Source organism: Zootoca vivipara, chromosome 16 (genome assembly GCF_963506605.1).
Source record: "Zootoca vivipara chromosome 16, rZooViv1.1, whole genome shotgun sequence".
NCBI classification, from domain to species: Eukaryota; Metazoa; Chordata; class Lepidosauria; order Squamata; family Lacertidae; genus Zootoca; species Zootoca vivipara.
This window is the reverse complement of record NC_083291.1, coordinates 30,625,897-30,641,881: the sequence shown is the minus strand read 5'-3', so window position 1 is coordinate 30,641,881 and position 15,985 is coordinate 30,625,897. Positions and strand designations below refer to the sequence as shown.

At 45.6% G+C, this 15,985-nt stretch overlaps 1 protein-coding gene across 1 annotated transcript in view; it reads right to left on the bottom strand.

Annotated features, from left to right (window-relative positions):
- LOC118075317 (ovostatin-like) overlaps nt 1-15,985 on the bottom strand; it is a 70,116-nt gene that overhangs the window by 40,175 nt on the left and 13,956 nt on the right. Inside the window, exons 8-15 of the mRNA XM_060268707.1 lie at nt 15,558-15,669; nt 12,398-12,512; nt 11,750-11,859; nt 10,099-10,257; nt 7,088-7,306; nt 4,363-4,420; nt 2,434-2,591; nt 1,386-1,535 (exon numbers count right to left, since the gene is read on the bottom strand). Of these exons, the coding sequence (XP_060124690.1) occupies nt 1,386-1,535; nt 2,434-2,591; nt 4,363-4,420; nt 7,088-7,306; nt 10,099-10,257; nt 11,750-11,859; nt 12,398-12,512; nt 15,558-15,669 (1,081 nt within the window). The remainder of the gene's footprint in view (nt 1-1,385; nt 1,536-2,433; nt 2,592-4,362; nt 4,421-7,087; nt 7,307-10,098; nt 10,258-11,749; nt 11,860-12,397; nt 12,513-15,557; nt 15,670-15,985) is intronic.

Here is a 15,985-nt window from a genome sequence, read left to right as displayed (position 1 = left end):
GATGGGAGCAAGCAAAGACTCATACTCAGAGCAGGACAAAACATGTCTCTCGAATAGGGCATGAAAGCCGAAAAATAGCAAGATGGTGAGAAAAGGCTAGAAAGGCCAGAGCTGATGAATTCATAGTGACTCTTACTGTGGGCTGAAGGCCACGGCAGGGGCAGAGTTTGGTCTTTCAAATTTCAGTGGCACCCTGTACAAGCCCCTAATTTGGTGCCCTCTCATATTCTGTTCTGCGTGTGCACTGCGTCCTACTTGCAAGTGCCCTACGGCGTCCCCTTCAACTCGGAGGCCAGCACAGCGAAACTGGTCTCGCTGCTCTAAATCCACCTCTGGCCATGATTGGAAAGGTGGCAGCATTCTTTACTGCGTCACTCAGTGTCAGGGACATGGCTGAATCGAACACCTGGGAAGAGTCTGGCAGTGCAGGAGTGGATTAGTTCAGCCCCCCTTCATCAAGAGTTCTCAGACTTGGAAAGCTCACAGGCAGAGGGAGGGGAGGAGATAGATGACATTGAGGGGGTTGCCAGGCAACAGGGAGGTAGACAGCGTTTAGAGGGATCTTCATTTGATAGCGGGGGAGGAGGGGAGTTCACTCACCTTCTCCCCGAACCAGAAGAGCTGAAAGGGTTAAAATGCGATGGAAGTACAAAAGAGGACGGACTGGACTTTGGCGCCCTTTGTGCTGTGACAGGGACAGAGACTCAGAGTGACCAAGTCGTAGCTAAGAGCAGCAGGCTCAGAGCCGTGCTCTGGATGTAAATTGTAAATAAACGTGGCATAAAACTGCAGAGACATCACCTTGCCGACAAAGGTCCGTATAGTTAAAGCTATGATTTTCCCAGTAGTGATGTATGGAAGTGAGAGCTGGACCATAAAGAAGGCTGATCGCCGAAGAATTGATGCTTTTGAATTATGGTGCTGGAGGAGACTCTTGACTGCAAGAAGATCAAATCTATCCATTCTTAAGGAAATCAGCCCTGAGTGCTTACTGGAAGGACAGATCGTGAAGCTGAGGCTACAATACTTTGGCCACCTCATGAGAAGACAAGAATCCTTGGAAAAGCCCCTGATGTTGGGAAAGATTGAGGGCACTAGGAGAAGGGGACGACAGAGGACGAGATGGTTGGACAGTGTTCTCGAAGCTACGAACATGAGTTTGACCAAACTGCGGGAGGCAGTGGAAGACAGGAGTGCCTGGCGTGCTCTGGTCCATGGGGTCACGAAGAGTCGGACACGACTAAACGACTAAACAACAACAACAACAAAAACTGCCAGAGACTAATTCTTATCAAGGTTTGTTTGCTTGTCTGCCTGAGATCATTACACTCAGCATACACTCAGCATGGTGTGGGCAGAAACAGGCAGGTGGCTAGTGCTCTTACACTTTCAGCTGACAATTCTCTCTCTGGCTTCAAGAGAAGGACGCTCTGATCCACAGCTCGCAGAGCACAGTGGGAATTGGCAGCAGCTTGGATATGGAGGCTGACATTTGAAGCTGGAAGAGCTTGCTTCACGGAGAACTGGAGGCTGACCTGAAATCAAGTATAAAACATTTAAAGGATTAATTGGGAAGGTCAGCTGATTTCTAGATGACCTAAATATAAAACCTGCTATCCATCTTAGACTCTTAGAAAGCCACAATACTTAGATTTAAACACCTGTACACTGGGTTTGTTTCATCAGTAGGGGCTTCCTGTATAGCTGAATAAGAAAATGAATTATGGAGTGGGGCACATTTAGTTCATCTTCTAGTGGAACATGTCTTATGCTTGTTGGAACTGATGGCTAGTCCATAGGTGCCAAGTTCCAGATTGAAAAATCCGGGATCAGCAGCGCCGCAGCACTGGAAGTCGCTTCTACGCACTTCCGGACATGCCTAGAAGCGACTTCTGGCGCTGCGGACATTTTGGAAATGGGGACAGCGGCATCGGAAGTCACTTCTACACATGTCTGGAAGTGCGTAGAAGCGACTTCTGGTGCCGGCGTGGCACCAGAAGAACATGGCCGCCGGCAGGAGCTCCGTAATCGGGGGGAATATGGGGTATTTTGCCATTCAGGACACCTGCAGGAAACGGTAAGAAAATACGGGGGTTTCCCGGGGAAAACGGGGTACTTGGCAGCTATGGGCTAGTCCCCAGGCGATGAAACATCATCAGGGAGGGAGGCAAGCTGATGCTGAAGGAGATTGTTAGAGAACCAGTAAACACTTATCCCCACAATTTGAAATTCCAGGGGACCAAAAAGAGACTTAAGCTTAACCCATCCAGCTTTTCAAGGAGCTTTCCTAAGAACAAATTGCCATGTTCCACACAATTAATGTCAGTGCGCAACCCCAGAGATGTCCGCAATTGGACCTAATGGTTAGGGGTACCTTTACCTTTAGCTGCGTATGAAGTGTTTTGCAGTTCTTACCTCATTGTGTTGTCTTACCTTATTGTGAAAGCACTTTTCTATCTCGAATCTGGCAGTATCAGCAACCACCTCCCTCTCAGGATGTAGAGTATAGACCAGCAGCGTGGCAACGGGAGCCATGTTTGGATCGACAGAAAGTGAGATGTAAAAGTGGCCTTTGGCAGCTCCCAAATGATCTGCATGGAGAACAATGAGAGACAAGCTGGGATCATCGGCTGGCATCTGCCTGAAACACAAGGCTCCTGGCAGAGGGCTTTGAGAGAAGACGATAAAGAGGCTTGTACACTTAACAAAATTTACACTGGCTCAACAGACTCAACCACCATTCAGGATCATCTGAAGGGTGGTATACAAATATAATAAATAACCAATGGAGCTTTTTTTAAAAAAGAATGTATGTGGTGGGGCAAGAATTTGACACATGAGCACATTTTGCAAGCAAAATCAAGGCAGACATTTCACCTTCATTCTTCCTATACCCAGAGCTACAGTGGCCCATCCAGTTTTTCCACCTGAGGCAAAATGGGAATGTGCTGTCCTTGCTGCCTCCCCCCTGCCACCCTCTACCAAAGCCTCACTTACCAGGGTCATGTGGCGGTGGATTCCAGTGAGGTCTCAGGAGACCTCGCAAGAAGCCACTGCCATTTCTGTTGGGCACCTGTGGGTGCGGTGCCCTGGGGGGCTCCACCTGAGGCAGCTATCTCAGTCCGCCCCATGGGTGGGCTTGCCCTGACCCAGAGCCTCTAACACAGTGATGGTGAACCTATGACACGCGTGTCAGACGTGACATGCAGTGCCCTCACTGCTGGCATGCGCCCCATCAGCCCATTCGCGCTGTTGTTGTTTCCCCTCCCCCATTTGTTCTCCCGCTCCTCCTCACGCTACAGCTTGTCTCCGCTGTTAAAACCCGGATCCTTTGTTGTTGTTGCTGCTGCTGGTAGCAAGAGATTGGTTTTTTAACCCATTCTGTGCTGTTTTTTTCTGGCGCTTTGGCAGACGATGATTGGGTGTAACAGCATTCATTTTTTTACCCATTCTCTGCTGGGTTTTTTTGCGCTTTGGCAGACTATGTCGGTGCTGCGTGTTAGTTCCAGCGAAGGTACTATTCGTCATTTATTTCTGTTCTCCCCCCCCCCAAAAAGTGCAGCAGCTTTGGGGCATCCCCCCCAAAAGCAAAGCAACTTTTGCACCCCCCAAAAAAACCTCCAAAACTTTGATCAGCAGCTCCCCCCAAAAAGCTCAACAACTCTGGGCACTTTGTGATAAATAAGGGGTTTTTGGTTTGGTTTGGTTAAATAATTAGTTTTTGATTTATTAAATACAGTTATATATTACAATTATACATTTTTGTTATTTAAACTATAAATATTGCGAAATTGTAGTTTTTTTCCTTGAAGTGATACACCACCCAAGTTATGCTCGGTTTTTTGGCGAATTTTGACACACCAAGCTCAAAAGGTTGCCCATCACTGCTCTAACATCTGGTACCTCCCTCCAAGAAAACAAATCACCTTGGGGAAGAGAGATGGAGTAGCAGCCAGATCAGGTTTCAAAGGCTGGAGAGTCCCAGATTATTCCCAAGCAGGGGGAAACAAACAAACTGCTGTTGTGGGGGCAATGTGGTACCTCCTGAAGAGGAGTCTAATACCCTAAGGGTTTACTGTGGAATGAGGCAGGGAAGATGCACTCCAGGAACAGTTTTTCCAAGATCAGCCATACAGTGTAGTCGAATTTGGAAACCAACAAAGAAAAGTTATGGGCATATTGGAACTGAATGCTTGCCAACAACAGCTAAGAGCAGAATGAGGGGCAACAATAGCTGTGAACGGGTACAAGAAAACACACACAACAGTAGGGGGGGGGTTACAGACCCTTTCATACCCTTCAAAATGGCCGTTTTCATGAGGAAATCAAAACACCACTAAATTTGGTCACAGCACTACTTACCACGTCTGAGGCTCACAAGGTTTCTGCCTGAGTTTATAATTTTGTTCTTCACCAGTACCTGTGTACACCAAGTGGGAAATAAGCAATAGGCAGTGTAACTCAAGGGCGTGGGAGAAGTATGGTTCAAAAAAATGGCCTCACAGCAGAATCTCAAATTATGACTACCAATTTGGAAGCCCTTTCACATTCTGAAATGTATCAAAACTAATTTTTCTCTTTCCTGTTCAGTGAATCCTTATAAATACAAAATATATTAATAATCCTGCACACACAAAAAGATGCAAGATTTTTACTGTGCAATAGTTGTCATCTGTCCTCATGTCACTCAGTAAATATGGCCCATAGTAGCAGTGGTGGAATTCCTGATAATTCTTATCCTTTTGAGCAAGTGAATCTCAATTGTTTTTTAGTGTTTTATCAACCTGGCTGGGGGTGGGGGCTGATTTATTTTAAGAGATATGAGGAAAAATTAGGAAAACTTCAAAATTCAATCCAGCTTTGGAGCATGTAGCATTAAACCTCCATTCAGAATGAATTTCACCATTTTCCTAGTTTCTTAATGTCTTTTTTATATAAAAAAGGAAATGTTAACCATACACAATCATCTCCTAGTTAAATTAGAATTCAGGAAGAGTGCAGAGAAAAACCATTCAACAACAAATGGCATAGAATGGGGGGAATCCGCTCATCCAGCTTTGCCACAGCTGAACCCAAACAAAATAAAATTGGCACACTTCGATTTTTGGCTGAATGACCAAATTTACTTCAAATGTAGTTTTAGACCAAACACAGCAGTAATGCTATGTCTACTTTACTTTGCAATCTACTTTGCAACCCCCAAACTTCGACCCTCCAGATGTTTTGGACTACAATTCCCATCTTCCCCGACCACTGGTCCTGTTAGCTAGGGATCATGGGAGTTGTAGGCCAAAACATCTGGAGGGCCGCAGTTTGGGGATGCCTGGATTAGAGGATTTCCACACACTGACCTTATTCGGACATAATGCTAAAGTTGAAAACATGGTTTAGCACAGAGCTGGCCCACCTGTGAGGTGAGATGAAACAGCCGCCTCAGGCGGCAGAAACACAAGAGCACTCCCTGCCACCGAAGAAACAACCCAGGTAAGGGAGGCTTGGGTGACGGCAGAATGGTACAACATTCTGTCGCTCACCTTTGCTGCCAGTCTGCCCCGACCCCACAGACAGAAAAGGATTGGTGGCAAAGATGTGCAGAATGTTTCTCCGCTGGGCGGGAAGGGAGAGTCTGCAAGGACTTCTCCCAGCTGGGTGGCGAGGCTTTGCAAGGGCTTTTTCTTGAGGGGAATCCCTTGCAGAGCCTCATGACCCCCCCCCCCCTATCTCAGGGGCTTTTTCGCCTCAGGAGCCCAAATGTCTCAGGCCACCCTTGGTTTAGTGTTATGTGACCGAGCCACAATGAGCCTTGAGCATGCATCCCTCCCACCCTCCTCCTTTAGAGGGGCTGCAAGGAGCAGTTTGAAAGACTTGGCTTCCATTTCAGATTAACCATGCCATATTGTGATGTCCAAACCTGGATGAACTGTGGTTTCTTGAAAAGACATCACCTCAAACCCTACTGTATAAAGGAACCTTCTTTTAACTAACCATCATTTAAATTGACTAGTGTCTATGTTTGAGATGGCATGCTAAACTGTAACTGCTCTAAAACAGAAATGGAAGCGTAGAATGTCCTGTTTGCAGTTTCATCAGAAGAGGAAGTGGGAGTATGTGAACCCAAAGTGCATGCAGGCTCATTCATTCTCCATAACACTAAGCCATGATTCAGCATTACAGCCATTCTCTTCCTCTGTGGTTTGTTCTGGTCTGCTTTATCCTGCTGCTCTGCACAGGGGCGAAGGAAGGGGGTGTGGTAGGTGAGGGCAGCCCCAGGGTGACAAAATGCTGGGCGGCACTCACCATGGGGCCTGGGAGTGACTCAGTGGCTTGGGTGCCCGCAGGCTCTGCGCTGCCCCAAACCGTCCTCCCGCCGCCTCTCCCTCAGCTGTAGGGCGGCTGAGTGGGAGGAGGCAGGCAGACTCCTTGGAGGCCCCGTGGAGCGTCCTGCCCTGGCTCGCCCCACCCCATGGGCAAATGGCCCTGCCCCTGAGCGCAGGGCACGCGCACCGCCCCAGGCACCCGATCATACCTGCCAAGTTGCTGTCAGAGAAATAAGGGACCGGGCCAGAAATAGCAGACCGGAAGTAGCACTGCCACCATTTTGGAACTGGGCGGAGCAGCATCCAAAGTCGCTTCTGAGCATGCTCCGCCCAGTTCCAAAATGGCCGCTGCGCCAGAATAAACTGGGGAAAAACAAAAAAAATCCATTTTTTCAGCTAGGAACAGCTGGAAAAAACGGGGATTTCCCGGGGAAAACAGGAGACTTGGCAGCTATGCACCCGATCGGCTTGCTCCACCACTGGCTCTGCATTGGCTCAGATGCTTTGGGAACACATTTTTGCCACAGAATGGTTTACAATCATCATTCCTCGAAAAGATTTCATTGAAACAAGTCAGGCAGCTTAATAAAAATGCCTTCTCGACAGCTGATTGAGCATCACATACCTCCTTTCCGCATTTTGGTGGGTGGCCCTCTGTTTGTTTGATCTTTCTTTATTTTTTTGCAAGCATATGTCCCCCACCCCCACCCTCCCGGCAATAAATACTTCCAAGCCAAATAAAGAAAACTGAGCAGCCCTTTGATACTTACAAAGAAATAGCAGATTGCAGTGTTCCGTCCTTTTATATTCAGGTTGTAGGAGACTTTGATTCTCCTGACCTGGTGGCATGGCAACTGTTCAGGCACTTGGTGTATCTTCACATAACTATCTGTTCTGGAGTAGAAGCGCTGGACTGAATGATAGGCCTCTGGATAGTAGGGTAATAACCAGCCATCACTGTTGCAATTTTCATTGGGTTTATATATTAGCTGTAGGCAATGGGGAAGGGAGGGCAGAGAGGAAGAAGACGTAGAAATCAGCACATCACATTATTTCTCTAAAGGAAATTGGACAAGTCAGGGTCATTGGAAGCCTTCGGATTACAACAGGCATAGGCAAACTCGGACCTCCAGATGTTTTTTTTTAAAAAAATAAATTTTATTAGTTTCCATTTAAAAAAATCACACTGAACAACAACAACGTTACAAAGGTAATATTCACAACATATATCTGTAAAGAAAAGAAAAAGGAAAAGAGGGAAAAAGTATAAGATAAACAGAAAGGGGAAAAAACAGGGGGGGGGGAAGGGAGATTTGACTTCCAGTTACCTCTCTGTAACTCATTTTGTTTCATGGCACGATTCTTAATTTATTTACATCATTTCCTTCGAATATTCCATTTTGGGCTCAGGTACGATCTGCTGGTTGGCTTAATTGTTTAATTTGTTTCTAAATATTCGTAAAATATCCTCCATTCCTTTTTTATTTTTTGTTTCATCTGTCCTCTAATTCTTCCTGTGAGTTTTGCTAGCTGTGCATATTCTTTCATTAATGATTGCCACTCAAGTTTGCTGGGTATGTTATCGCTTTTCCAATTTCTCGCTAACAGAATTCTTGCCGCTACTATTCCGTACATCATCAACGTTCTGTTAGCGTTTTTAACATTTTCAGGAATTATATTCAACAGGAAAACCTCTGGTTTCTTTTTAAATGTTGTTTTTGTCATTTTCTTAAGTTCCTCATAGAACCCATTATCCCTAGCTAACAAGACCGGTGGTCATGGATGATGGGAGTTGTAGTCCCAAAACATCTGGAGGGCCAAGTTTGCCTATGCCTGGATTGCTGTGTTTCTCCGAAAATAAGACACCGTCTTATATTTATTTTACCTTTTAAAAAAACAAAACCCACTATGGCTTATTTTCAGGGGATGTCTTATTTTTTAATTAAGTATGGTACAGTTTAACCCTACAAGGTTAAACTGCCTATCACTATGGCTTATTTTCGGGGTATGGCTTATATTCCTTGAATGCTTAAAAATCCTGCTATGGCTTATTTTATGGCTACGTCTTATTTTCGGAGAAACAGGGTACAAGCTGCAAATAGGGACATACAGCTTTAGTGACTGGTTTGTTCTTTTTTTGTTTTTTAATTGAATTTATATACAGTGGTACCTCTACTTATGAATTTAATGTGTTCCGAACGCACATTTGTAAGTCGAAAAAATTTGTAAGTTGAATCCCATTGGGAGAAAAAATTGGGAGAAAAAATTGTAAGTCGAATCCCATTGGGAGAAAAAATTCGTAAGTAGAAGCAACCCTATCTAAAAATTCGTAAGTAGAAAAAAATCCTATCTAAACCGCATCCAAGATGGCGGACGGGGCTCCATTCGTAAGTAGAAACATTCGTAAGTAGTTATTCGTAAGTAGAGGTACTACTGTACTGCCCTATAGCCTGGGGGCTCAGGGCGGTTCACAGAATAAAATCAAGATATAAAACCACAAAATATATAAGAAAAGCAAAAGCAACAACCCAATACCCCCCCAAACCCCCACATTTTAAAGGGCATGGGATGTAAATCAGATCAACCAAAGGCCTGGTTAAAAAGCAATGTTTTTGCCTGGTGCCTAAAGCTGTACAGTGGAGGCACCAGGCAAACTTCCCCCGGGGAGAGCATTCCACAAGCAAGGGGCCACTACAGAAAAGGCCCGTTCTCGTGTTGCCACCCCCCCCAGACCTCTCGAGGAGGAGGCACGTGAAGAAGAGCCTCAGAAGATGATCTCAGGGTCCAGGTAGGTTCATATGGAAAGAGGCGGTCCTTGAGGTATTGCAGTCCTGAGCCATTTATAGGTCAAAACCAGCACTTGGAATTGGGCCTGGAAACCAGTTGGTAGCCAGTGTCTGACCAGGATCGGTGTAATATGCTCAAACTGTCTTGCTCTGGTGAGCAACCTGGCCGCTGAATTCTGCACTAGCTGAAGTTTCCCAATTGTCTTCAGAGGCAGCCCTTCCTATAACGCATTGCAGTAATCTAAACGGAGCATAGACAACAGTAGTTAGGCTATCCCTGTCCAGAGAGGGGCGTAGCCGGGCCACCAGTCAAAGCTGAAGGAAGGCACTCCGAGGTTACTGAGCCCACCTGAGCCTCAAGCGACAGCAAAGGATCCAGGAGTACCCCCAGCTATTATTGGAGATGCCGTATTTTTCTGTGTATAAGACAATGCCTTTTGCTTTAAAAAAAAGGCAAAAATTGGGTGTCGTCTTATACACGGATAGTGAATGCAGAGAGGGGATGTGTGATTAATGGCAGCAGCAAGCAGGAGATTGGCAGCGGCGATTGGGCGGGTGATTGGTGGCTGCAACAAGGCCTGCTGGCGATTGACTGTGGCTGCGGCAACTGGGCAGGCAATCGGTGGCTGCAACAACTGGGTGGGTGGGCTGTTGGTGGCAGCTAGCAGGCAATTGGCGGCTGTGGTGAGGTGTGCAATCGGCAGTGGCTGTGGCAAGCGATCGGCAGGCGGGTGAGCGATTGGCAGAAGTGTCCACCCACCAGAAAAGCTGAACAACTTAATTTCTTAATTTTGGGTTAAAAAAATAGGGGTCGTCTTATACATGCGGGCGTCTTATACACGGAAAAATACGGTAGTTACTTAAAGGGGACAGTTCCCTATTCCTGGGCTTGGGTACATGCGCAACACAGCACTGGCACCTTTAAGAAAAGAGAAAGGCGGAGAGGTGTTTGGAGAAGTGAGAAAAAGTGAGCAATGCTTCTGTCGGTCACTTACTCTGAGAGAGATATCTGTGTTAAAGAACGTTGAGGTATCGATGCAAAACTCAGCGGTGCCGTTTCCACTGGTGCTGTAGTTGCCCACATTTTTGTTGTTGACTTGAAGTTGGACAATCTCATCGCCAAGGGGAGAGTCATCAACACCAACCAGTTTTATCTGAAGGAGAAGGAAAACCCCAGAAAAGGTAAGTGGCTGATCTCTGACTCAGCAATGCTCTCCAAACCCAAGGCTTTATCTTGCAGAGCGATCCTGAACCCTAGCTAAGGAGCAGCGGTGTGCAGCGGGATCACCGCACCTGAAGGCCTGTCACCTTGCAGAAGTCGGGTGGCATTTAAAATTGGGCCCCCTTGAGAAATCAGAGGGACTTTTGATCCAGCGAATCCAAAGCCAATGGCAGCCTGTCTCCAAACACAATATTTTGGAAGGAGAACTGCTGGGCACAGCAGGGGTCTCTACAGAAGTGGACATTTCACTGCTGACCAAGGAGCGTCTCCACCAAATCCTATCCACCCACCCATCAAGCAGCAACGATCAGGGAATTAGGACTGCACTGTTTATTTTGGTTTCCCCAACATTTCTCATGGGGTTCACATGAGGAAGAACCTTCAGGTTAATGTTGATAATTACAGAGTAAACGTCAAATATTCAGAGTGCTCCACATACTAAGATGGGACTTGAACTGGAGATTTTCCAGCTTGCTGCTCATACTCCTAGTATTCTACAAGAGCTCTCGGTTTCACAGTTTGCTTAGGAAAAAACAACAAATCCTTATTCCCTCTCTGTTGAAGGGGATGCGGGAATCTCGAAACCTATTCCCATGCTTGGTGGGCATGTAAAAATCGTTCATACATTCTGGACCGGGGTCTTTGGTATTATTTTTATAATTGTTAAACAACCTCTCTCGCCAAATCCAGATTTAGCCCTGCTTTCGTTAAGCATAGATTCTAGCCTCACTATTTGACATAAAGATTTGTGGGGGTTTTTTTCCTATTGGCGGCCACACATTTGGCGATAGCATACTTTTGGAAATCTCAGGCTGAGCTACCCCTTGAGGTTCAACAACATTCGGGATGTGGCTATCTCAGAGGGACGAACAAGGCTTAGAAGGGTAGTAAAAATACCTCAGTTGAATTCTGGTCTTTCTTTTCATATGTAAGGGAAGAAGATAACAATTGCCTCCCAACAACTTCTCAAATTTGTCTGTGGATTATGTCTTATGAATAGGCTTGAAATGACACCACATACTCAAATTAATGTTTTTTGTGGAAATTGTATTGCATAACTAGACTTGTACCCAGTTATTGATTTCAATAGTTTTATTATTTCATAATAAAAAAGCTCTCAGATTCACTTCAGATTTCATGAAATCTAGGGACAACCTGTAGGACAGTTGTAATGTTTGTTACTAGTACAACTGGCTTTCCTCAAACTATCAGATATTTCGCCAGCTCAAATCTGTTGATGTCCCACCCTGCATTTACTTAAAACTTCCCTTCAGCTGAAATTTCAGTGAAAAATGTGGTTTTGTTTCTCAGTTAGAAAGGCATTCCTTCAGTTTCGCTGTTCCACTCCTAAAGGAGATGAAATTTAGCCACTCATCTCTAGATACAGGCATTTAGGCTGGATCATACTCAGCTTCTCATTTTACCTGACCACAATAGGGGATCCCCCTTCTATAGTCCCGGTCCATATTCTGAAATGTCACAGTCCCCAGTATCCGAGAAACTGAAATGTAGGCTGAACGTTCACTCTGTATCCCTGTGCGAGAGTCCAAGAGCAAACATTATCATTAGCTTACTAATACGAAATAAACCAGGGTCCCCAAACTTACCCAGCTTTGGGCCGGTTCCTCTGGCACCGATCGCGCGGTGGGCTGGAGGGCAAGGGAACGCACTCCCATACGCGAGCGCACTCGCTTTTTCTGGCGCGACGCGGTGCCGGAAATGGCTTCTGCACATGCACAGATGTCATTTCCGGTGCACTTCCGGGTCAGCGCAGCACCAGAAATAGCTTGTGCACATGAATATGGGAGCGCGTTCCCCTGCCCTCCGGCCCGCGCATGCGCACAAGCTATTTCTGGTGCCGCACCGACCCGGAGATGGGCAATCGCACCATGGCGCGCCAGTAAGAGCGGGGGGCGGGGGCGGCGGGGGCTGCACAATTGGCTTGCGCAGGCCGCATCCAGCCCACGGGCCGTAGTATGGGGACCCCTGAAATAAACTATCCAAAATAGTTTCATGCCTGCTGTTTATTTATCTTCCCAGCAGTCTCTTTTTGATTACGTGGAAGGGGTTACCTGTTCCTTTCTCAGTGACGATGGCTTTCACATCTAGGTTCATCCAGTACCCTGAACGATTAAGCTCAAAAGTCTTAGAATTGAAGACATGGGCAAGGCAGCCATCTTTGCCCAGCTGAAAAAGAGGAGGGGGAAGGAATCCAACACGAGAAGGAAAATTAATTGGTGTTGCTTAAATTGGGCCCAGTGCCATTGATTACAACAGAAACAGCTTCCAAGAAGCCACAGTGTTTTAATGCATGCCAGATGTCTGAATATGGTTCAGAGTGTCCACCTGCTTAGATTGATATCCACTATTGCTCTCATGGAGCCATGCCCAGTCCTTGCAGCATCCCTAAGAGAGCTGAGTTTGAAGGCAACATGCTGCCCCTCAATTTCCCGTGGACCAGCTCCAATATCCATTCGGAAGATTTTGGCAGGAGTGTTCACACAGCTATAGCCCTGCTAGAACTGCTCCCACCGCGACTTCCACACCTTCAGCGGAAGATCTGAAAGGTGCCCTTATACTGCATAGAAGGTATTTAACACCTGTAAAATTAGCAAAAATGCATCATGCAACTGATAATAAATGTTGGACGTATAAGGAGAAGGAAGGTACCTTTTACCACATGTGGTGAACTTGCCCCAAGATAAAGGACTTCTGGGGAAAAATATATAGTGAATTTAAGAACACCTTCCTTAAAAAACCAGAAGCCTTCTTGCTTGGAATTATAAGGGATGAAATCCCAAAGAAAGACTATACAGTGGTACCTCGCTAGACGAATGCCTCACAAGATGAATTTTTCGCAAGATGAATGCGTTTTGCGATTTCAATGGAGACTCGCAAGACGAAGTTTCCTATGGTGCGCTTCACAAGATGAATTTTTTCGTCCCATAGGGTGCCTCGCAAGACAATTTTTTTTTATTTGTCTTGCGAGGCACCCTATGGGAAACCACACTTCAATGCATTCCTATTGGAGCCGCTTCGCAAAACGAATTTTTCGCTATACGAAGCGACTCACAGGACGAATTAAATTCGTCTTGCGAGGCACCACTGTACGTTCTTTTTGTATGCTACAATAGCAGCTAGACTGTTAATAGCCAAATTTTGGAAATCACAAGAGATGCCTACAATAAATTACTGGCAGATGAAGATGTTTGACTATATGGAACTCACAGAGATGACTGGCAGGATCCACGACCAGGAGGAGGAGAAGGTGGAAGAATGTTTTAAGATGTTTTAAGATTTAATTTTATGATTGTGATGAGTATTTAGAGAGAAAAATAGTTTAGTTTAGTTTGGTATTTCGGAAGCTGAACCTGCTAAAAATGATATTGGATAATGAAGCTTAGAAGGGGGGGACTGAGGGAAGTCCTCACACAATGGAAAGTAGTAATGAGATGGAATACGATCTTTTTGTGTTTTGTTTGTATGTTTTTGTTTTTTCTGTTTGTTATTATTTCATAAAATAGAATAAAAAATGTTTTTTTTAAAAAAAATGAAAGGATTCAAAGGCCCTGCAGACATGATTCAATTCCCTCACCCATGTTCAGTTGGCTCATTGAGAAAATTTGAATGCATGCCCTATCCTTTGCTCCTAAGTTCCTCAAGCCAAGGCAGTCCTAAGAAAAGCAACATTTTCCTCTTCATGCAGTATCCAATTTATGCTGGAAATTGCTTCTGGAAGCCCACCGTTTATAAATTTGAGAAATATCAGAGGTCTTTAAATGAATACAAGCCAACTTTCCTTATCTTTGCAGCTTTCTCTCCCAGATTTCTTTCCGTTCTGAGATTCCTCTGGGCTGCTCCTTCCCACAGCTTCCTTTGGCCTCCTGCCATCTCAGACATGTTTTCTCATAGGTCCCTACTTCTTCTGTCCCAGCATCTCTTGATCCTACTGTCTGCCCTTATCTCCTCTCTGGGATTCCGGGGAAGCTCAGCCAATAGCAGCTTTTGTGCCATTAGGGTGTTTTAACCAATTACTGCCACTGCCATGTGAATAAGAAGTCTATACCCAATAAGATGGAACTTTTTGACTTATGACACCGTTACTCTACAAGGAAGAGTACAGTGGGGAAATGATCCCACTCCACAAATCCCAAATCTACTGGTTTCCATGGCCCTGGCTTTCTGCTGTGACCCAGATTCTTATTCAGACAGGAAGGAACTCAAAATTCCTGGGGCTCTGTAGTCCAATGAAGTGAGCTGTAGTCAATTCTAGGATGCAGCAGTAAATGAAAAGCAAAAATGGGCACCAAGCAATAGCTCCTTATCCTTATGTCCCCGCCATACCTGCCAAGTTCCTGTGGAAGAAATAAGGGACTGGACCAGAAGTAGCAGGCCGGAAGTAGCGCTGCCGCCATTTTGGAACTGGGCAGAGCATGCTCAAAAGCGACTTTTGATGCTGCTTTGCCCAGTTCCAAAATGGCCGTCGCGCCAGAAGTCGCACTGCAGCCATTTTGGAACTGGGCAGAGCTGCATCAAAAGTCGCTTCTGAGCATGCTCCGCCCAGTTCCAAAATGGCCGCCGTGCCAGAATAAACCGGGGAAAAACAAAAAAATCCATTTTTTTCCAGCTGGGAACAGCTGGAAAAACGGGGTTTTTCCGGGGAATACGGGAGACTTGGCAGCTATGGTCCCCGCATGCCCCCAGTTTTGTGGATAATTTTTGTTTTATTCAGATTTGTGGAGGCAGTGTTAGAGCTCACATCTAACAGACTGGAAAAAAAGGGGAGGCTAGCTCAGTTGTTTAGTGTGGTGCTGATAATGCCAAGGTTTCAGGCTTGATCTCTCCATGGGACAGGTGTATATTCCTGGGGTTGGACTAGATGACCCTTGTGGTCCCTTTCAACTCTACAATTCTGTGATTCTCTATGATCTGTCTCCTGGCAGCAAGTCTGTACACCCCCCCCCCCGCCCACACAGCTCCATCCCTATACATTACAGGAGGGCAGGATAATTATTGTGGATATTACACTGGGCTGAGGTCTGCGGAGTATAATTCAAAGGATTGGACGATGCAGCAATTTTGACTTCATTGAAAACTGGACTGGATACACCCATCATTATTTGTGGAATAATTTTTCTGACTGTGCAAAAAGGCCTAACGGGAAAGGAAAACAGGAGAAGACAATGCAGGCAAGAAGAAGCACAGAAAATGATAAGGAACTATGTCTCTTACTTCTTCATTAACAGATTCACAGACAGGGTCTCTCCTGCAAGTTCCATAAAAATTGAGATTTCTGCACACGCTGAGCAGAGCTTTCCCCTCAACTGGCTGCCCGTAGGTATACCTAGAAGGGAAAGAAGCCTACAGGATTTGAGAATAGATGGCCTAGTAAGAGCTAGAAATACAGAGAGGACTGCAGATTCACAGATGCATTTGAAATGTGTTTCCTATGATAAATGCACTTGATGAGTTTTGCATTTAGCCTCAGCAAATATCAGCTGCCTTTGCATGCTGACATAAATTTTGTAGGCATCCATTGATTCTTTACATACCTTCCTTAAAGTGGCGGATGGTAACCTTTTGACTTGGTGGGGCTGCCATTTTTAACCTTGTCGTTTTCATCACAATATAACCTGTGCATCATTTATTTATGAAAGGGT